The sequence below is a fragment of the Pseudoliparis swirei genome, chromosome 2 (genome assembly GCF_029220125.1).
Source record: "Pseudoliparis swirei isolate HS2019 ecotype Mariana Trench chromosome 2, NWPU_hadal_v1, whole genome shotgun sequence".
NCBI classification, from domain to species: Eukaryota; Metazoa; Chordata; class Actinopteri; order Perciformes; family Liparidae; genus Pseudoliparis; species Pseudoliparis swirei.
In genome coordinates, this window is record NC_079389.1 from 19,916,030 (window position 1) to 19,938,028 (window position 21,999).

The 21,999-nt window shown below is 46.0% G+C and overlaps 2 protein-coding genes across 2 annotated transcripts; one reads left to right on the forward strand and one right to left on the reverse strand.

Annotated features, from left to right (window-relative positions):
- Positions 1-1,415: 1,415 nt before the first annotated feature.
- On the forward strand, positions 1,416-6,920 carry gjc4b (gap junction protein gamma 4b). The gene is made up of 3 exons (XM_056434474.1): positions 1,416-1,604; positions 5,463-6,729; positions 6,819-6,920. Exons 2-3 carry the CDS (start codon positions 5,496-5,498, stop codon positions 6,830-6,832), a joined length of 1,248 nt encoding a protein of 415 aa, XP_056290449.1. The 5' UTR covers positions 1,416-1,604; positions 5,463-5,495; the 3' UTR covers positions 6,833-6,920.
- A 19-nt stretch (positions 6,921-6,939) lies between these two features.
- On the reverse strand, positions 6,940-21,591 carry LOC130202436 (lactase/phlorizin hydrolase). Its single transcript, XM_056427977.1, is given in 19 exon segments — positions 6,940-7,052; positions 11,141-11,278; positions 11,625-11,861; positions 12,897-13,120; positions 13,217-13,348; positions 13,694-13,800; positions 13,937-14,139; positions 14,356-14,554; positions 14,644-14,934; positions 15,040-15,308; positions 15,421-15,725; positions 15,727-16,969; positions 17,052-17,700; positions 17,788-18,469; positions 18,567-18,654; positions 19,597-19,690; positions 19,774-19,851; positions 20,404-20,474; positions 21,057-21,591. Coding segments are annotated over 19 exon segments (5,658 nt in total).
- Between the last annotated feature and the right edge of the window lie 408 nt (positions 21,592-21,999).

The following is a 21,999-nucleotide window of genomic DNA, read 5'->3' on the forward strand; positions in this document are numbered from 1 at the left end:
GCTGTTCATCCTCAAATCTGGATTCTAAGATATGAGAAATCCAACCAACGTCAATGTCGAGAATATCAATATACAAATATTCAGTGTTAGCGACGTGAAGAAGGCTGAGTTAAGATCACGGTCTGGGGGAACCGCGAGGGCCGGGCTGGGCAGTCTCCCGATTATCTTTCCCTGTCATTAGGCCGGTGGTTTTCCAGGGCACCCCACACTGCACCCTATGAATAAAAGCATGCTTGTGGTTCACAATAGAGCTCCGCTGCTCCCTGAGAAGGGGGGAAGGGCATCGCATTCCTGCACCGGCTCCCCGTTCGCAGCCGGTATTAAACAATATCTCGCTCGCTCGTGGGGAGCTCTCATCGGCCGGCCGTGGGCAGATCTTTACAACCTATTCACAACAAGTAAAACCTAGAGTGCATGAGCTTTGTCATGCGTTGCGGTGAGCGGTGAAGACGGGCCTCTCAGGAGATCCGGGCAGAACAATGCGATCATTCAATCCCTTGGGCGGCCGTACCTCGGGAGAACCGATGCTGACTGGACGCCTGCAATATTTAATCTGGGCGAACTGCACATATATCAGTCGAGTCACATCGGTGGGGGAAAGTGCAGCGTAAGCCGACTGGAAACCCAACCGCTAAAGAGAGAGCTCTCCTTTGATTGAGTGTTAGGCTAAAACCAAGAACCCCGGAGCATTGACTTTGTGATTCATGACCCCGCTGGTCCAGACCCCCTTCGAGTCCTTACGGGGGACATAAATCCCGACTCCACACAGCACCGACCATCTTTTGAGAGAGGTGGCGAGGGGGGAGCAGAGGAAAGACGCGTGCCCCCGACTAAATAAGTGCGACGCAGAGGAAGGGGGCCCCGGCGGCAGCAAGTACTTCCGAACATCTGCATCGGCAGGAAAAGAGGGGGGCCCGTCCGGGTCGCTTATCAGTCGGGTCGTGCGTCGTTCCACATGCCGAAGCCGCTCGCCCGACACTATCTTCACCTGCTGCTCGGGAAGGCGCCTTGGACAGATGGCCCAGATAACACACTCTCCAGGTGAGGTGGAGCACCTCGAGAAGACCGGCCGTTCTGCCCGGTGACAAATATGTCTAAAGTTGTGTATTTTAGGGGATTCCCGAGAACTTAATATTGTGTTAAATATAAATACGTGGGATTATTTTGTATTTGTTTATTGTCGGAGACCTGTTCTGGAGCCAGAGGTCATCCTCAGTCTAGTCCAGGGGTAGTTGTGGCAGAAAGGAGAAGATATAGGATTGCATCAGGAATGCAGGCAGTTGATGGTTTTTCTCTCCACTGTGGCGCAGACGAGGGGGGTGGGGTGCCCGGCTGAAACGGGGAGGAGAAAAGAGGAGGAGGAGGAGGAGGAGGAGGGGGGTTTGGGAATATTCTTTGTCCTCTCCCCGCAGTACGCCACACAACTGGAGAAGGACACGGGGCTCCTCGCGGAAAAAGAGACAGAGGGCAAACTGGATGGCTTGATATTTAAAGCGGGACGGCTTTATTTTTTTTACTCAAGAGAAAGCGGAGGAAAAGCTCAGGTATCAGAACCCCGAGGAGCCGCGGCGCGAACGCAGAGGGACCGTAAATCGCGCCCGAAGGTAAAGATAACGCACACAAACAAACCGCGATAACGCGAACGCGGCGGCAACGTCCCCGCGTCGGTAGCTCGCCGCTAACAGCGGGGCTTCAACCGGAGGTACGTCTGCTAACTTGGGGCAACGGCGACTAGCTTCTACGTGTATTTTAAATTAACTTGCTAGCTTAATTTGTGGCGTCTTGTTCGCCTCGTATTCACACGCGGAACGTCTCGTTAACGCGCACGGGGACGCGCCGGTTGAATTGGACCACACCGTGTCAAGTTACCGGGTAACTCCGCCGGTATGTAGAGAATGGGGCATATTTATTTAATCGGGTATTTCTGACTGGGGGCCACCGGGGTTTTGGTGATGGGTCCACGCGCAGGAATCCCTGCTCGTGTCCCGCCTCCCCGCTTCACGCGCATGTCTTCAAACCCCTGATATTCTGGAGCATAATGCCGTGTACACTTATGTAGGCCGACTTATACTTCCTGACTTTGTGCAGATATTGCGGCGCAGCCATGCGACGTGACGCCGTTAGCTTAATTAACCGTCAATTGGCGTTGGTGGTGGTGGGGGGGGGTACATTGGGATAAATTAGTTCTCCATTAGACATGTTTGCGTCGAAATAATTAAAGCGACTTCACCAGAGCCTGACCTACACGGCTCCTACAGCTTTGATGGTACTATTGCGCGTGGCGATACTGAGGGCGAATCCCCCCCCACCCCCTACACACACACACACACACACACACAAGTTTCACCAGCCCAGACCACCAGGTCACTCCCCAGTGTTGACCCCATTCAGGTAGTTTCTCCTCCTCAGGGCCTCTTGGCCATAACTCGCCTCCCAGATGTGAGCTACAGGGGCCCCTGTGTTCTGCAGCCTTCAGACACTGGTGCCTCTACTTTGCTTCCATTGACTACTTTTGGAAACATGATGAAGTGCCACAAGACGGATGACCCGCATTGATGGCCAAGTGTTAACAGATTTGTTGTTTTTGTGCATTTTAAGGAGACGGCAGAAACGCACCAGGGCTTAAAATCACACGACTCCGGGAATGACAACGAATTCTGTGTATTTTAGAAAAGAGTCTATGTCTCTTAGTCAGATTTCTTCCCTCACCCTGTGTGCATTTTAACGCAAGCGTGACACGCATTCCCTTCAAAGGTGACTGGATGCTCGGGGCAACTTGTAACCGGTAACCTAGTGTGCCGTCGACTGTCGGCGGTTGCACGCCTCACAGAAGAGCGGCATACTTCCCACGTTGGGTCATCTGACGACGGCTTCAAATTGAAGAGATTTGTAGTCTCTCGCAACCTTTGGGAATTGAAATGTCACATTTGATTTGGTGCTGAATGGCGGGCGTGTGTCAAGTTATCTTGACGTGGAAACCCGACGCCGCAGTGAGCGGCCGTCCACTCTGAAACGGGCAGGTATCCGCTTCGCTGCTCGTTGTCATTGCTGGTGAAGGCAGTACAACCTGGCATGTCATCCATAAATTAGCACTCTCTCTGCGTCTCTAATGTGTAAATTCACAGATTACAAAGTAGTACGCAAACTCCTAATCACACACACACACACACACACACACACAAATCAATGATTTATTTATTAGAAAGTCTAGTGGAGCACCGGGGCGATCATGAAAGTGAGTTAACTTGAAGCGGACCGGTCATCGGGCTAATCTTCGTCCCCACACAATGACACCGGCTTGTGCTTTATTCTAATTCTTTATTTTTCCAAGGATGGTTTCCTCCCTAACGTCACACAGCACTCCCATTCACACCTGGGAGTCGCCCAGTACAAAGCGCTCTTTGGAGCTCCACTGGAGCACGTGGAGGTGATGTATCGTCTGCACAAGCTTTGCAGGGCTTATTCTGGGGTGTGGGGTTGTTGAACAAAGTACAGGGTTTATTTGCTTTTAAAAAAATTAGTATTGACATTCCTTTGGTCAAACTTCAGATTGACAACTTTAAAGTGAGTTGCAGAGTTGGGAGCGCCACAGTCCGATCAGTTCTTCATTCACATTCATTTTGATGAAGAATTAAGCGGAGAAGTGTAGATTGTCTGTCTTCAATAATATACTATAATATATTATACGTTGTTGAGGTTTGAACTTCATGAAAGTGTCCGTCATATTTACACAAACTATATTTGGTCCACTCCGTATTTGTCCTTTTATAACATTGATGAAGCAGATGGTCTTGAAACGGAAAAGATCAAAACCATTTCTCGTTGTAGTAATAACCCAGTTGCTTGTGTAGCTCTCCATCGATGGCGGCTGGCGATGAAATCTCTTCTCCCATCTGCACGTCTTCTTTAGATTCAGTTCAAATTATTCATTGATATCTTTGAGATGTGACAGTCGATGTCATGGCATAGTTTTCCATCGCCCCAAAGCTGTGTGTCTGGAGTCTAACTTGAGCACAGCCAAGAGATAAAGCGTTGCTGCTTCAGGGTTGGAATGCTCCAATTTGTCACTGGCTACTTGGAACCTGCTTAATCTCGTTGGTAATCTGAGTTCGGCCCCGGCAGAGTTCCACTGGAGGGTCAAAGCAGATTCCCAGATGTAATTTCACCCACTTCTGACGGCCTTTAACTCCTCTTCGGAGCCGCAAACGAGGAGCTTGTGGACAGGCCCGAAGGCGGCCGGTTTGGCGGTCTGTTGATCTGAAAGACGACTCGAGACACGCACTGTGTGACACGGGCAAGACGCCTGGAGGCGAGAGATGAAACCTTGTAATCTAATTTATAAACACTCCGCCTGGAAGTTTACGGCGGCGGTTAATTACTCGGCAGAAGTTGTTTATGAGGTCGGTCACAGATTGAGTGAAAACCACACCGCAGGAACTCCTCATTGGCTCTTATTTCTTTACCTCCCAGCTCATTACGCTATTTTAGCAATCTTTTCGTCGGACCATGACGAGCTATACTTCACCCGGGTGGTTAAACTTCCTGTTCCTACTCCACGACTTCGCTTGAGTCTTCTCACACGGCCATCTGGAACCTTCTCTGGGATGTTTGCTTGAGCTTGCCCCTCAGCTTGCTCAGCTTCGAAGTGACGCAACAGCGCCCCCTTGTGGCAATATGTTGCAACGACGTGGAGTCGATGGGTCCCGTTCACACCTTGCTTTGGAATGCGTGTTGAGTCACCACTGATGATTGGATCTCATTAGAAAAGCTATTGGGCAATATATGTTAATTAATTTATTTAGTAGAGTTGCCTCTTGCAGGGTTCGTACGGTCATGAAATTTTTTAAATGGTCATTTCCAGGCCTGGGAAAGTCATGGGAAAAATTTAAATCATAAAAGTTTTGGAAAAGTCATGGAAATGTTATTATCACATGTTCATTCACGCCGGGTTTGGAATAATTAATATGTTTTTTTAAAGAAAGACGCTCAAAATATAAGCCGGCGTACGCTCTCAATACGCATCATTTTCTAGATTTTTCATGTTTACACTGGGATTTCAATTTGGTCATGGACATTTGGTTTAAAGTCCTGGAAATCCATTGGTCAAAAACGTGTAAGAACCCTGCTATAGATGCAGTGTCTAACGTGTTTTACTGTAAGTTCAGCATCGGGCGTAACGCGGCTTTGTGCTGTTGATGTGAATGAAGTGCGATTCTATTTTCTCACTTTCATAAAGTATAGGCGCAACGTGACCCTCGGCAAGCCGTTTGTATCCTTTCCCTTAAGGGGACACGCACACAATGTGGGCCGGATCACGTTCACGTTCACATTGTCAAAAACAAAGAACGTGGCCCCGACCGCATCGCGACTGGACCGAGAGAACCGTTCACACGCTCTCCCCTTACGGCTGCCTCTTTCTTTTCGCCGTCTGATTAAAACGTCTTCTCTCTTTTCGCCACAAGGTCTGAGAGGCCCGCCACCGTCCCCGAGGCAACATGAGCTGGAGCTTCCTCACCCGTCTGCTGGACGAGATCTCCAACCACTCCACCTTCGTGGGCAAAATCTGGCTCACCCTCCTCATCGTCTTCCGCATCGTGCTGACCGCCGTCGGCGGCGAGTCCATCTACTACGACGAGCAGAGCAAGTTCGTGTGCAACACGCAGCAGCCCGGCTGCGAGAACGTGTGCTACGACGCCTTCGCGCCGCTCTCCCACATCCGCTTCTGGGTGTTCCAGGTGATCATGATCACCACGCCCACCATCATGTACCTCGGCTTCGCCATGCACAAGATCGCCCGCATGGACGACGGCGACTACCAGCCGCGGAGGCGGATGCCGATCGTGAGCCGCGGCGCCAACCGGGACTACGAGGAGGCGGAGGACAACGGCGAGGAGGACCCCATGATCCTGGAGGAGATCGAGCCGGAGAAGGAGGAGACGGCGGCGACGACGGAGGCGGCGGCGGCGGCGGCGAAGAAGCCCAGCAACAAGCACGACGGGCGGCGGCGCATCAAGCGCGACGGCCTGATGAAGGTCTACGTGTTCCAGCTGCTGTCGCGCGCCGTCTTCGAGACGTCCTTCCTGTTCGGGCAGTACATCCTGTACGGGCTGGAGGTGGTGCCGTCCTACGTGTGCACGCGCTCGCCCTGCCCGCACACGGTGGACTGCTTCGTGTCGCGCCCCACGGAGAAGACCATCTTCCTGCTCATCATGTACGGCGTCAGCTGCCTGTGTCTGCTCTTCACGCTGCTGGAGATCCTCCACCTCGGCATCAGCGGCATCCGGGACTGCTTCTGCAAGCCGCGGCCACGGCCGCCGCCGCCGCCCGGCCCACGGCGCCAGCAGCAGCAGCAGCCGCAGCAGCCGCAGCAGCAGCAGCAGCAGCAGCAGCAGCACACGGCGCCGTCCAGCCACCGGTCGTCCATCTGCCGGCAGCCGTCGGCGCCGCCGGGCTACAGCACGGCGCTGAAGAAGGACCCGTCGGGGAAGATGGCCTTCCGGGACAACCTGGTGGACTCGGGCCGCGAGTCGTTCGGCGACGAGGCGTCGGCCCGCGAGCTGCAGCGGCTCCGGAGGCACCTCAAGCTGGCCCAGCAGCACCTGGACCTGGCGTACCAGAACGGGGAGAGCAGCCCGTCGCGCAGCAGCAGCCCCGAGTCCAACGGCACCGCGGTGGAGCAGAACCGGCTGAACTTTGCCCAGGAGAAGCAGAGCGGCTCGTGCGAGAAAGGTGAGGCCGCCGAGTTCGTCTCGTATTTCCATACGTTTGCACTTTGGTTTTGTCGTCTTTTTTCCTGACCCCCGGCTCTCCGCCCTCAGGTCTCCGCGCGTAGGTTCTGCCGAGCCCAGCCGACGGCGTAGACTTGAGTTCGCATCGGGATCGGCGGGACGACGCAAGGGGGATCAGAGTGCGTGCGACGGGCGCTCGCGGTGGATGAAGTCAGCCCGAGCCGCCCGGCGGTACGGACGCCGAGTCGGACGAGGAGGGAGCGGCCGCCTCGACCCCCAGCGATACTTGAGACGCTCGTCCGAAGATCCGAAGTGCTTCCAAAACTACCGTCGTACGGCAAGGAGCGGTGTCCGGCGAACATGTACTTCTCCCTCAGGGCAGCTATTTGTTTTTATACTTTTATTATGAGACTTTAGAGCGGTTAGTCTTCTTTTTTTTGTTTTGTTTTTTCTTGTGAAGAGTTTCTCTTCAGTTGGACGTCCACAGTGAATGCATCTCAAGTTCGCCTTTGACCTAAACTGGAACGCTCTCGTTTTCTGGCATTTTGTTACGGAGTGGCCAAGCCAGTTGTAATGCAAACGAAAACAAAAAGAAAGAAAAGAAAAGGCGACGTGTTTTAAACTGTAATCCTGTACTTTAGTGAAGGAGTGAATCGGCGAGCGAGGAGCGACTGAAACAAAAGGCGAACGGACGAGGCGCCGCTCGTCAAGGAAAAAGGTACTGAAGTGATCGTCGTGCTGATGGCGACATTTTGAAGAGGTGATATTCATAGGAAAGGTTTCTCAAGTGTGTATCAAATAAATATATATATTTCCAATCGTTTTGACAATGTTGGCACCGAGCCTGGCGCTTCGATGGTAACTGGAAAAACACTTGTGGCGGGGGAGGGGCGGGGGGGCAGGCTCTGTCCAAAGGAACAAACGAACCTGGGTAATGCTTGAAAACAACAACATGTAATTCTTGATATTGTTTTTTGTTTAAACATGTATTTGATGCTGTTTGTTATTTTTGTATTGGTCAGTGTTGTGGTACCGACGAGAGAGAGGCTCGTCCGGAAGCGGTTCGGTACAATTTGAGTTCAACCGCAAACGTTTCTTTTTCCAAGCTTATCGCTGTCGTCATTATTCACGAGCGAACATTCCCTTTTTTTCCCCCCCGACCGGACCTGTATTTGAAGTTAAATGAGGGTAAAAGCTGTCGTTGCTCGTGGAATGAGTGTCGCCGCTGTTCCCCGAGTCGCGAAGGTGGTAAACCGTGTGATCATCTCAATGTGAAGTCGATGCCTTGAGCGCGCGCTACGATGCCTACTTTTTGTATTCTGAATCATACCCACAGTGCCAATTAGTGCCAACTCAAGTCGTTTTTGAACAATGCTTTTTGTATTTTTTGTTTTGTACACGTTTTGTATCGATAGCATTTTGTGGTTAGTTTTTCAAATAAATTTTTTCAACAAAACCGCAGTAGTGTCGTCGTAATGGTTTCATGCTGATATTATTAACTTGGAGTAGTTTAGCTTGTGACGTCAGGATGGCGAGTGTCACTTTAAGCCTGTATAAATGGGGGGAGGGGGGTGGTCTCAGGATCACAAAGTCACTTCAGACTTTCATGTTACTTTACATTTTAGCCAGTTAATTAAAAAGGTTCCAGCTAGTCTGTTGATGTTGGGACATAAACTCATTGGATTATGGTCAGATTAGCAGCAGGGCCGAGCACATGTGGCGCCATTTCAAAATAGTTTTGTAATCATTGGACAATTATTCCAGATTAATGGTCTCTACATTTTATTTATATTTTTCAAAACAAACCCTCGGTGTGTTTCAGGTACTCTTGTGGACTAATCCAGAAGGTTTTGTGATGATACTATTAATATTCAACCATATTTTTATTTCTGTGACGCCAACATTAAAAGCTGTGGGAATTAAAACAATGACGTATCCCTTTAGTGATGACAGTGGTGCTCTACCCTTCATATTTACCAAGCTAATTACCCAAATAATGTGCATCTCTCTCAGAACGTAGTGCTGAACACAGATTCACTCTTTTTATATTGTGTGTGTATTGATGTATTTATGCTTTCTGTTGCATTTGTAGAGCACATCTCTGCAGCTGTGGTCCCTCTCAATGCACAGTGTGACATCGTAGAGCATCTCGGGTTAAATTAGAGGAGCAGCCGTAGTCCCAATATCATTTCTGCAGGTGAAACTAAATCTGAAGGACTTCGTGGCCCTGATGTGTGGAACTAGAGCGGTGACACGTGGAGGAGGTGCACACCGCACGTTCTCCCTGAAGACGGTTGAGGGCCTTTTACATGCTGCGTACTGCAGGAGGACGCACGGAGCATCCTAACTGAAATATACCTCTTATTCTGAAATATACCTCCTTATTCTGAAATACACCTCCTTATTCTGAAATATACCTCCTTATTCTGAAATATACCTACTTATTCTGAAAAATACCTCCTTATTCTGCAATATATCTACTTATTCTGCAATATACCTCCTTATTCTGAAATATACCTCCTTATTCTGAAATATACCTCCTTATTCTGAAATACACCTTATTCTGCAATATACCTCCTTATTCTGAAATATACCTCTTATTCTGAAATACACCTTATTCTGCAATATACCTCCTTATTCTGCAATATACCTCCTTATTCTGAAATATACCTCTTATTCTGAAATATACCTCCTTAATCTGAAATACACCTCCTTATTCTGACATATACCTCCTTATTCTGAAATACACCTTATTCTGCAATATACCTCCTTATTCTGAAATATACCTCTTATTCTGCAATATACCTCCTTATTCTGAAATACACCTTATTCTGCAATATACCTCCTTATTCTGCAATATACCTCTTATTCTGAAATATACCTCCTTATTCTGAAATACACCTTATTCTGACATATACCTCCTTATTCTGACATATACCTCCTTATCCTGAAATATACCTCCTTATTCTGCAATATACCTCTTTATTCTGAAATATACCTCCTTATTCTTTCTCTTTGCACACATTTTAATCACATTTTAAAATGTTGGCACCTTTTAAAGGTTAACTTTGGGTTTTGTATCACTTGTGTATCTCTGTCGCCCCCTGCAGGCCAAACTTCACCACTACTTCATTTGTCTTTTTAAATAGCAACGTTTTATTCCATATTCTTCTATGTTTTCATACATATGATACATTCAACCACCAGCATGGCTGTCGTTTCATGACATGTAATGTTTGTCTTTCTAACTCAAAGCAATGCTGAGTGAAATATTGATTCACTGGTTGCGCAGCGTGGCAGCAGAACATGCCGTTGACATTCATTTAAATGAATCTGTGTGTATATCGTCCTGAAGGCCTCAGTGAGCTTCCTCTCTGAAGCGTTTACAAACATGTTCGTATTCTCAGATCTCATGAATATGTGAGAACACTTAAAACCTGGATTATAAAATATTAATATAACATCTGTTCTTTCTCTACAAAGTCATCCAGATGACTCCGTGTCCAGAAAGAGGTTTTCACTGTCGGCATTTTTACGACACCAGAGATTGAGCGGATGTCTGACTGCTGCGGATCACAATCACGTGTTTCATGCATAGCGTCATATCTTCTTTCGCAACGCAGGAGCAAATGATCGTGTACTTTATCAAAGTTGAGGGTCGTCTCGTTGGTCCGAATGTGGGACTGCTGCTGTCTACAGGGGATCAGTTACTCGCATATCAATGTAATCATAATCTGAAACATGAGAACAGCATTTAACATATCGGCAAAGTAACTGGATGAATGAACAATACAAATGTTGAATATAGGATGGGTAGAAGAAGAATAGAGAAAAACATTTAATCTACATTTTCATTACCGTGCAGGTGAAATGGTGCTCATAACAATATTATATTCAATTCAGTTTATTTGTAAAGCCCATTTCACAAATTAAAAATGTGTGCTTTACAATCTACATTTGTTTTTTATTTTTATTTTATTCAGTCAATCAAATCAAATACAATATTATCCTATATAATATACAAAAGAGAAAGACTGAAAATGTATAGGTAGAAGCAAAAAAATGCTTTAAAATTCCTATCCTAAATTGAAATCAAAATAAATCAGAAAATTAATATAAAATAAAGAAGAAAATTTAACAACAAAAAAACTAAACAAAATAAAATAATAAACAAAATAAAATACAAAATATATTTATATATACTACCACATACATCTTCCATATTAATACGTTTTTAATTGACATCAAGACATCCCTGACCTTTGACCTCACAGGTGCAGACAGGTGAACATGTGGGACTTTGATTACAACTCGCGTTTTTCTCCATCACAATTTCTGTTCCATTGTGATCGATTCCATATAAAAGTATTCTTTGGAATGTTTTTTGGCCTTCACCAAAAGAAAAGATGTACAAACGACTCCAAGCGCCGCAGCGACCAGCAGAGCGAACGTGGCGGTCAGTCCGGCCTCGGCGTCCTCGGCGGAGAGCCTCATGCCCAGGAAGCTCACCGTGTCGTTCGGGGCAGCGGGGGGGATGGGCGCGCTCGTTGCTGTAGAAAAAGACACGCATATATTAATATTGACGATAAATTCAAACACAGTTTTCACATCTGAAATGTGGGAACAGAAAATCGGATATCCACACACTATCACGAAGCGTTGTTTTCCACGAAAGGGAAATTCTTCGATTATTTGCTCGCCACAGTGTTCCGGGTTTCTATTGACATGTTAAATAAGCTGAAGACAAGACTCCAAGAAGTCGATTCTTTTGTCTCAGAAATAATCCAGCACATAACCCTCATATACGACAACAACTTCTTACTTTCTTTAACTTACATTTAAATTACATTTTAATCGGCGAGCTTTAAAAAGGTACTGGTTGCATCGTCAATGTACCTTCAGGCTCGGTGTTCAGGCACTCGTGGGGTCCCAAGGCGGGGTCCGGGAATCCGTTGCAGTTGATGATGGCGGAGTAGAGGGTCACAGAAGTCTTGGCCACTCGAGGCAATTTGGGGTCCGAGTGATTGACGTAGAAAAGGCCGAACCGTTCTGAGAAACCGGTGGCCCACTCTAGGTTGTCCATCAGCGACCACGCGGTGTAACCCCGGATATCCACGTCATCTAGCAAGTAAGCTGGGAGGAGAACATGAACACCTTTAGGATTGCAAATACACTCCAGATTCTTAACCCTCCTGTTACCTTCAAATGTACGAACATCTTTTACCCTTTTTGACCCCAGCAATTAAAACCTCCAGAAAATGATTAGAATTAATATTGTTTCCCAAGTTTAAGTGTGAGGTACTTTGTTTGTTTGTTGACGACCTAAATAGCCCTTTAAATAAATAAAAAAGTTGATATTTACCTTCGCATTGAAAATGCGGAAGGTTATGTTTTGATCGCAGTGTATTTATTTATTTATTTATTTGTATGCGTGTTATTCGCATAACAAAAAAAGTTTAAAACCGAATCGCATGAAATTTGGTGGGATGTTTGGTTATTATCCGGGGACCATTTGATTAGATTTTGGGATCGATCGGGTCAAAGGTCAAGGTCATGAAAAAGGTCAACATCTTCTTGAATCGCATGAAATTTGGTGGGATGATTGGTTATTATCCGGGGACCATTTGATTAGACTTTAGGATCGATCGGGTCAAAGGTCAAGGTCAAGGTCATGAAAAGGTCAAACTATTTTTACCATAGCTCGGTCAATTTGTATCCAATTGGCATGCAACTTATGCCAAAATGTTCATAATTCAATGCCCAATCTTGTGATATGCGAAGGTATGCGCTCTACCGAGTGCCCGTTCTAGTTCTTATATGTTTTACACAGTGAAAAACAGCCTGGGGTCAAATTGACCCCGAAGAACACCGATGGGTACAAGTTGTGTACAGGACAGTGAAAACATATCATCATGTGAATTTTATGTTTTCCCAGTTGTCCCCAATAATATTTTTAGAGACGTTAAACATTGGATGGGGTCAAATTGACCCCAAAGGTAACAGGAGGGTTAAGTACAAGATATTCAGCGTCTTGGTTTTAACATGAGAATTATTCTGTGGAACAGGAAGATTGCTACGATCCATTACACTCATTACTTTGAGATACTTTACATGAGATGTAGTCAATGGTCTTTATTAAAATATACAATGCGAGTTGTGGTTTGATACCTTTCAGCACCTGGTTGATGTACTTTTCAAAGTAGTAGCTCCTATGGACATCGTTGAGGTCAATGGGTCCTCGCTCTGACATGCCATTCTCTGTGATGATAATTGGAGGATTTCCATACTCCTCCTTAATGAAGTTCAATATCCTGCGGAATCCGAACGGTGAGACCTTCAGCCAAGATGAGCCCGAATCCAGCCAGGTACGATCAGCAATCGTTCCTGCGCCCCTGAGAAGATCAGATCAGTGGAAAGGTTAAAAAATACTAAATCAATGAGTCTTGCTTCTCCCACTTGGTTCCTGCAGGTCTGTTTGCCGTTCTTACCGATCGGCATCATAGTGCTGAAGGTTTCCATATTTCACAGGGAACGCCAGGACAGTGGTGTAATGGTTGAACCCAAAATAATCATAGGTTCCCTGAACCCTCTTAATCTCCTCAGGAGTGAACTCAGGCAGCCTGCAGAGATTGAATCAAACAAATTAAATTTACCTGGAAAATGTTTTTAACCCTCCTGTTACCTTCACATTTACTCACATATTTTACCCTCGGGGTCAATTTGACCCCAGCAATTAAAACCTCCAGAAAATTATTAAAATTAATATTGTTTCCCAAGTTTAAGTGTGAGGTACTTTATGTTTGTTTGTTGACTACCTAAATAGCCCTTTAAATATATAAAAAAGTTGATATTTCTTATATGTTTGACCCCAAAGAACACCGACATTAAACATTGAATGGGATCAAATTGACCCTAAGGTAACAGGAGGGTTAAAAATCTGCTTCGATGTTGTTTTTTTATAATACCGAGATTTAGTCAGACCAGCGGCGAGGCTTCGCTCTCGAATGATCGTCTTCATCGTGTCGCTGTAGTCTCCGTTAAACACGGGATGGGCAAACCAGCCAATGTAGAACTGCACGAGGAGGCACACAACAGACCGTAACTGCAGCTTACACGTCGAAGGTCAAATGTGATCGGAATGGAACGCTAAAGAAGAATCTGCAAACAGCGACGACAATAAGTGTTCCCTCGTTTGTTTGTTTGGGTACCTGCACCACACGTCTTGCGGCGTCAATGTCCTCCTGCTTATTGGGATTTCTGGGCTCTGACCAGTCCGAGTTGATGGTGATGGAGATCATTCCTTTCTGTTTGGCCCGGTACGTGTCGTCGTAGAGATGCCAGGCCTCGGCGTGCGCTTTCAGCAGGTTGTGACCCACGATGTAAGGCAGAGTGCCTGGTCGGAAACTGATTCCTGGACACGTACACAAGGAGCAACACACACACGCACACCGTTTCTAGTTCCTTTATCGATATATGCTTCTTGGTTTTGTGGTAAAAAAACAACACTGTTTTAAATCACTCCATGATTATGCGATAACTTTTCAACCTTGTATTTTATACCAATCAAAGTGAGCATACATTGATATGAGTGAGTGTGAGATGAGGAGCATCGTGTAAAACAGCATACCTGGGGCAGCCACCCCGTAGCCATGGCCCACATTGGCTATATTGTATGGCTCATTAATGGTAATCCAAAATTTCACTTTGTGGCCAAGACGGCTAAAGATGAGGTCAGCGTAATCCTTGAATTTGACAATAATAGTCTCATTCTCCCAGCCGCCAATGTCCTGAAGGACTTGTGGAAGGTCCCAGTGGTAGAGAGTAATCTGACAACAAAGGGAAAGCATTGTTTACCAAATTGAACAATTTGTCATTGCAATTGCGTCATTTCCTGAGAAGCAAGAATCACACATACATGAGGTTGGATGTTTGCAGCGAGCAGTGCATCAACTAGTCTGTGGTAGTAGTTCAGCCCAGCCTCATTGATGTGCTCGGTGGTGCCATCAGGAAGCACCCGTGGCCAGGATATGGAGAAACGATAATGGGTCACCTTGAGTTGCTTCAATATCGCCACATCCTCATCGACTTTATTGTAACTGTTGCAGGCTGTATCGCCATTATCATCGTTAAACACTCGGAGAGGAGTGTGAGTAAACTTGTCCCAGATGCTGAGGCCTTTTCCATCCGCTCTCCATCCCCCCTCAATCTGGAGATGAGAAATGCAAACCAGAGATTAGGATAGAACAGTGCAAGGAATACATGGGCAAATCTCTAATTCAGCAATAATGAAGGGGCTTCGTTAAAAAGTTACCTGATAGGATGCCGTTGCAGTACTCCAGATAAAATCTTTGCGGAAATGCCCATGAATAAACTTCTCATCATCTGGTGTAGGGAAACCATTGTCCTTCATAACTTGGTAGTAGAAGTGGGCGGAGTACTTCGGTGTCCTCGGCCGGTTCGGGTTATTGAAGTCCACATGGTGAAGCCCAAATCCTACTTTGTACCCATTAAGCCACTCAAAGGAATCCATTAGCGATGTTGCTATGTATCCTTTCACCTTCACACCATCAACGTCAGAGGCTGTTATTAAAAGACACGCACATACGCAATCAAGACTAAACATATAAACATTAGAATCATTATCATCATGTTGTAGTTATTTATCAGGACACATATATTTATATCAGTGTACCTTTCAGAGCCTCGTCAATGTAGGTCTTGTAATAAAATACTCTGGCAGAGTCATCCCAAGTTGTCTTTGATTCCGTCGCGACTCCATTCTCAGTAATGTAAATCTCGGGATCTCCATACTCCTCTTTGATCCAGTTGAGGAGTCTTCTCAAACCCCATGCTGCAGCTCTCTGGTCACTGATGGCAGTAGTTGGAGAATCAACTTCCTCTTCTTCTGACAAGTCCTGGTCATATTCATAGGATTGAGGGGAAAGCCTCAGAGTAGCATGGCTTGCTATCTTTGTCGTGTAATGATTTACACAGAATGTCAGCAGTTCCTTTGATGAAGCTCTTTTCTTCTTCAGTGAAGGAAGGTAGTCTCGACACCGAAAGACGTTGGAGTTCACTTTTGTTTCCAACGTGCCACTTCATTGCATCTGGATAGTCGCCGTTCTTGAAGATGGGGTGTGCAAACCAACCGAGTTTGAACTGCAGGGCGCGGTCAGCGGCCGCCACCTCACGGGGAACATTGACATCTTTCGGTTCAATCCAATCAGCATTGAGGGCTATGGACACGAGACCACTTTGGGATTTGCGATACTTATCGTCATACGTGTGGTACGCCGTGGCGTGTGCCTTTATGAGGTTGTGTGCAACTCTGTATGGCGCGATTGCTGGACTCTTAACATTTGGTGGAATCTGTCCGAGTCCATATCCCGACCACGCAATTGTGTGAGGCTGGTTGAAGGTCATCCAAAATGTCACTCTTCCTCCATAGGTGGAAAAGCAGAAGTCACAAAAGTCATTAAAAATGTGAATCATCTCTCCATTTTCCCAGCCCCCAAGGCTTTGCAAAGCTTGAGGAAGGTCCCAGTGGTAGAGCGTCACCATGGGAGTGATGTTATATGCTATTAGGCCATCAATTAGCCTATTGTAGTAGTCAACACCTTTCTGGTTCAGGGAGGTACGCCGGCCATCAGGAAAGATCCTGGACCAGGACAAAGAGAAGCTGTATGACTTAACCCTGAGAGCTCGCAGCATGTACAAGTCCTCTTCAAGTCTGTGGTAGCTGTCACAGGCCACGTCTCCATTGGCACTTGCAGGAACACTGCCAGGGTTGTGGGTGAATGTATCCCAGACACTGGGCCCCTTCCCATCAGCATTCCAGCCACCTTCAATCTGGTAAGCCGAAGATGATACCCCCCAACTGAAGCCTTGTGGGAAAGTACCATAGTGGTAGAGTTTTCGCTCAAATTTCGACTGGTTTGAAAATGTCTCCCAGACAACCTTGGATTGAGACGGAACTTCAGAGGCAGTTGAAGCTGTTGGAAGGCGAACGTGTTGCATCTCTGATCCTTTAAAAGTACGCTCGTTATGTGGAACAAATCCATTGCGCTTGATAAGCTGGGAGTAGAAGTATGCAGATTGCTTTGGGGATCTTGGTCTGTCTGCATCGTCAAAGTTGACATAATGAAGACCAAATCTTTGGCTGTAGGCTTGTTTCCCCTCAAATCCATCCATGAGGGACTGCACTGTGAATCGCTGCACATCCACTCCATCTATGAATATTGCTAGAAAATGGATACACACAACAGCACATTAAAGCTAACAATATTTCAACACTTTATCAAATGAGGTTCCCTCGACACTTACCTTTCAGAGCTTCATTGATGTAACTCTTCATGTACTCTATTCTACCAATGTCATTGAGAGTCTCCCCACTTTGCTCAGTAGGCATACCATTCCCAGTGATGTGGATAGGCACTTTGGTAACATTCAAGTATTCTGTGGAAATGTAGTTGAGAAGCCTTCTGAGACCCCAAGGTGTCGAGTAGATCCAGTCAGAAGCTGTAGAAGACCATGACGGGTCCACATGTGCCTGGAAGTCTCCCACCCCCTGAGGACCAGGGGTGCAGCCACCAACACTGTTGTTGATCAACCGAGAAGTGTAGTGGTTCAATCCCAAGAAGTCAGCTGTTCCACTTATCCTCTGGCTCTCTTCAGCAGTGAAAACTGGAAGTCTTGCAGGCTCAGAAAGGGGACACTCATTTATTTTCTGTTCAATCTGAGTCTTGAGTGTTGGAGGATAATCTCCATTTACAAATATAGGATGTGCAAACCAGCCCAGCATGAACTGCAGGTAGCGATCGGCAGCTTCTACGTCTTCAGGTCTGGAGGGGTCCTTGGGCTCAGCCCAATCAGAATTCAATGCGATGCCGACTTTCCCTCCTTGTGCCTTTCTGTACTTGTCATTGTAGACATGCCAGGCCTCAGCATGAGACTTGAGCATATTGTGAGTGACCTACATAGTACAAAGGAATAGTGATGAAAAGGTAAAAGAATGACAATGAAACAGTGAATATTGACATTATCGTGAGACTATTATCACCTGATAGGAGGCAACCACGTAGTCTTTTACTCCAGGGGGATGCTCACCAGTGCCATACCCAGCATGGCTCACCACCCAGGGGCTACTGAATGTGTTCCAGGTCTTCACCCTGTCTCCAAACCTGGAGAAGCAGAAGTCTGCGTAGTCCTTGAAGGCTTCCACGATGGAAGCGTTGGTCCATCCACCATAGTCCTGGAGCGTCTGGGGCAGATCCCAGTGGTAGAGAGTGACAACAGGTTGTATTCCAGACTCGATAAGAGCGTTGATCAGCTTGTCGTAGTAAAGAGGCCCATTCTCGGATCGTCTTCCCCGGTGGCCTGAGGGGAAAATGCGGGCCCAGGAAAGGGAAAACTGGTAGGTGTTGACGTGAAGACCTCGCAGGAGGTAGACATCATAATCCACCTTGTGGTAACTGTCACAAGCTTGGTCAGCTGTCCGATTCCCAAAGGCGAGGCCGTCACGACCAAAACGGTCCCAAATGGTCTCTCCCTTCCCGCCTTCTGACCAGCCGCCCTCAACCTTGAAGGACTCGCTGGAGGTCGCCCATTGGAAGCCGGAGGGGAATGATTCATTGAGGAAAAGGTCTCGTTCTGCTTTGGGCTGGCCCTCAAATTTGTTCCATACATTCTGATAACTGTTTTGAATTGTGTTCATTCTATTGTCGTCTGAAATACCATGACTGCTGCAAACGAGAAGGACGTAAAACAGCGTAAACATACAAGAAACACACTTTGTCAGTACATATGGAACTGTATGTTTCACCAAGAAGAAACTGTTACCTGGTTGGGACGTCCTCCGCGTGCAGCTCACCAAACATATGCATCATGTCACATCCCACAATCGTCAGGTTACTGTTGCTCAATAAGGCTGTGATGAATGCAAGACAACGTTTCTTATAGTTATATGGTCGACATGAATGAAATATGCAGAATAAAAAAATACATTTTCTTTTAGCTATATTACAGCTAATTAGCTAAACTCAAAGTACAGTTTAATCTGGAGAATATCTGCCTATGTGCTTGGCAGGTAGCTGGTCTGAAGCAAAAGTATTGGACAAAGATATGAAAGATAAAAAGTTAAAGAATCACGAAAGTTATCGTGATTTTATCCTGAGGAGGTCATGCATGTCTGTACCAAATGTAATTTATGCATCTGCTTTAAACTCTACATTGTTCATCTCACGAATCACATTTTAATGCCACATTCCAGTGGAGATGAATGTTTAAACAATATGTTTTGCTTGAATACCACTGTGTTGTTTCATGCATGAACTTGTAAATAGCAAAGCAAGTCCTACAGCTGTGCAGTACCACGCGTGTTATTGTCCTTGTAAAACTTTACAGCACCATAACAAGACTAGTTGATACTGATCGCTCCCATATGATAACAGTTGATACAAGTTTATTGTATTGCAATCTACAACATGCTAGCCTTGACCTGTTTGGTCAGTAAAAACAGAGGATTGGTTCCGATTAGGTTTACAAAATGTGCACATTTTTTATCTTTTCGAAAGAACAGAATATTGATTCATATTTGAACAGCGCTGCCTCGGACTTCACAAGCTCGGTGAGCAGTGATTCACAGCTGATCCAATCAGAGACTTCTCGGCTCTGATTGTTTGTTTTCCTTGGTTGAATCTTACGAATGTCATTAAGATCACGAAGAGGAGGCCAAAGCAACCGGATTTGTTTTTATAGATCATCCAGCAAATATGACAATAAAAAGTGTTTTTATTACACCGGCTTTTTAAGGCTGTTTGGACAATACTGGATAATAGACTCATATTAAGTCAGATACAATGACATTTACCTTGTAAGAAATCGCCGAGAAGCTGGTGTTGACTGTCGGGACAACCACGAACAGCCACCTCGTATATCAGGATCGGCAGGTCCCCACTCGACACCTACGACATAACATGCATGTGTGATCCCAAATATTAAAAAAATGCAATGTCAAAAAAAGAAGCACCTTTTATGGTTTTCCTACCTGTAAGCGGCTCAGCTCCTTTGCAAAGTTTGATGCAGAGGCACAGTCGTATTCAATGTGCACGGACAAGAAATCCATCTGTTCAAAATAAGAGACGCAGCCCGGTCATCCCACTCATTCATGTCAATGAAGACATTGCATAAGACACAAGCTGGACCATTTGTAAAATGGGTGAATACCAAAAGTGTTGTTGTTTTGAGATGAATGTGTGTAAGAGTGCAGAGACAGGCACGGGAAACAAGTTGCTGACGCAGAATCTTTGAGCACTAATTGTTAAAAAGTTAAGATAAGATACAAAACAAGCTTGAAAAGGCTGACAATACACATTTGGAATATGCTGAAACTAATTCAGAAAATAAGGCATAAGCAGGACTCTGTCGAGATAAGACCATGACTTTAAGAAGCTGCCTTTTGGTGCAACACAACAACTAATACAACAGGCTTTCAGGGAGATGAGACAACATGGAAGCTTAGAATAAATAAGCCAATGATACATAATATTAAGGTGAACATTCTTATGATATTGATCTACTTTTCTTGAATGGTTTTCATTTGGAGCATACTCGCAACAGCCCCTGAAGTTAATAAATATAAAAAAAGAAGATGTTTAAAAGATCAAACTCGTCTTACTGGAGATGAACCTTTGATCTGTGGAAGAATCGCAGCATCAGCAGCTCTCAGTCCCATTGAGAGACGTCTGCCTGTGAAAATGGAAGCAGAGACACCATGAACACAATTATTTTATTAATCTCACCTGGATTGACTATTGAGATAAGCATGGTAATCTACACATGTAATCTGTGTCATAAGTAATGGGGGTAAAGGGTTTAGATTACCGTTTGGTCGTAAAGTCATCTTTTTTACCTTCGCATTGAAAATGCGGAAGGTTATGTTTTGATCGCCGTGTATTTATTTATTTCTTTATTTACTTATTTGTATGCGTGTTATTCGCATAACAAAAAAAGTTTTAAACCGAATCGCATGAAATTTGGTGGGATGATTGGTTATTATCCGGGGACCATTTGATTATATTTTGGGATCAATCGGGTCAAAGGTCAAGGTCAAGGTCATGGATAGGTCAACATCTTCTTTTTACCATAGCACGGTCAATTTTTATCCAATTGGCATGCAACTAATGCCAACATGTTCATAATTCATTGCCCAATCTTGTGATATGCGAAGGTATGCGCTCTACCGAGTGCCCGTTCTAGTTTTACGTGTTATGAAAATGACAAGATAAATCAATCAACCACATCTTTAACGCTCTCCTCCTTCTCTATTACCTTCGTCAGGAAACCTTTGGTGGTAGATCCGGTAAATGTTCTTGTTGAGCCGGAGGATATTTTGCAGAGGGCCGGGAGCACTCGCAGGCGGCCCGTCATGCCACACGCCATCCAAGTCACTCAGCGTCACCCATGAGTGTGCCAGCGCTCCGAACTCCTCAAAGGCAAACTCCGCATAGCTCTGGAACATGTCGGCCAGCTCCCGGCTCTCCCATCCTCCGTACCTCGATCTCAGGGTGTCTGGCACGGTGGATCCATGAAGGACGACCAGAGGCTGAAGGCCCGCCTCCAGCAGCTGCCTCAGCAGCGTCTGGTAACAGGTAACCGCGGCCTGCTGCGGTTGGCTGGGGAGGCCCGTAGGTAGAAGTTGAGCCCATGACAGCGGCACTTTGAAGTGGGTCACCCCTCTGCTCTGGAGGTACTCTAAGTTCTGTTTGAAGCCCGGAGGTATGGGATGACTGCAGTCAAACGCATCATTCGCAGTATCGCCCGAGCTTCCCGCCAGCTGCTTCGCCAGAGGGCCCGCAACAAGCATGAAGTCCCCGCGTCTAGTCACCTCACTGCTCCGGTAACCATGCAGACAAAAAACGAACAGCAATGCAACCCACAGTAGGTACTTCATTCTGGCATGACAAGGATAGACTGCCCTTATCTACCGATGGCCAAGCTCTGTAAAGCAATTCTCTTTGCATTATCACACATCTGGGAGATGGATATCACATCCGAGTGGTTTTATTGCAGCCCCGTGATACGGTGAGGAAAACTCTGGACTTGCATCATGTTGGAGGACCATGCACTATGTTGTAACAACATGCTTTGCGAAAACATCATTAAGATTTTGAACCCACACAAAGCACAGGAAGTGCGATGGAATCTCTCACACCGGCTGTTTTAATGTTGTTAGTTTCAGGGAAACTCGAGCATGCGACAGCGATCACAGCGT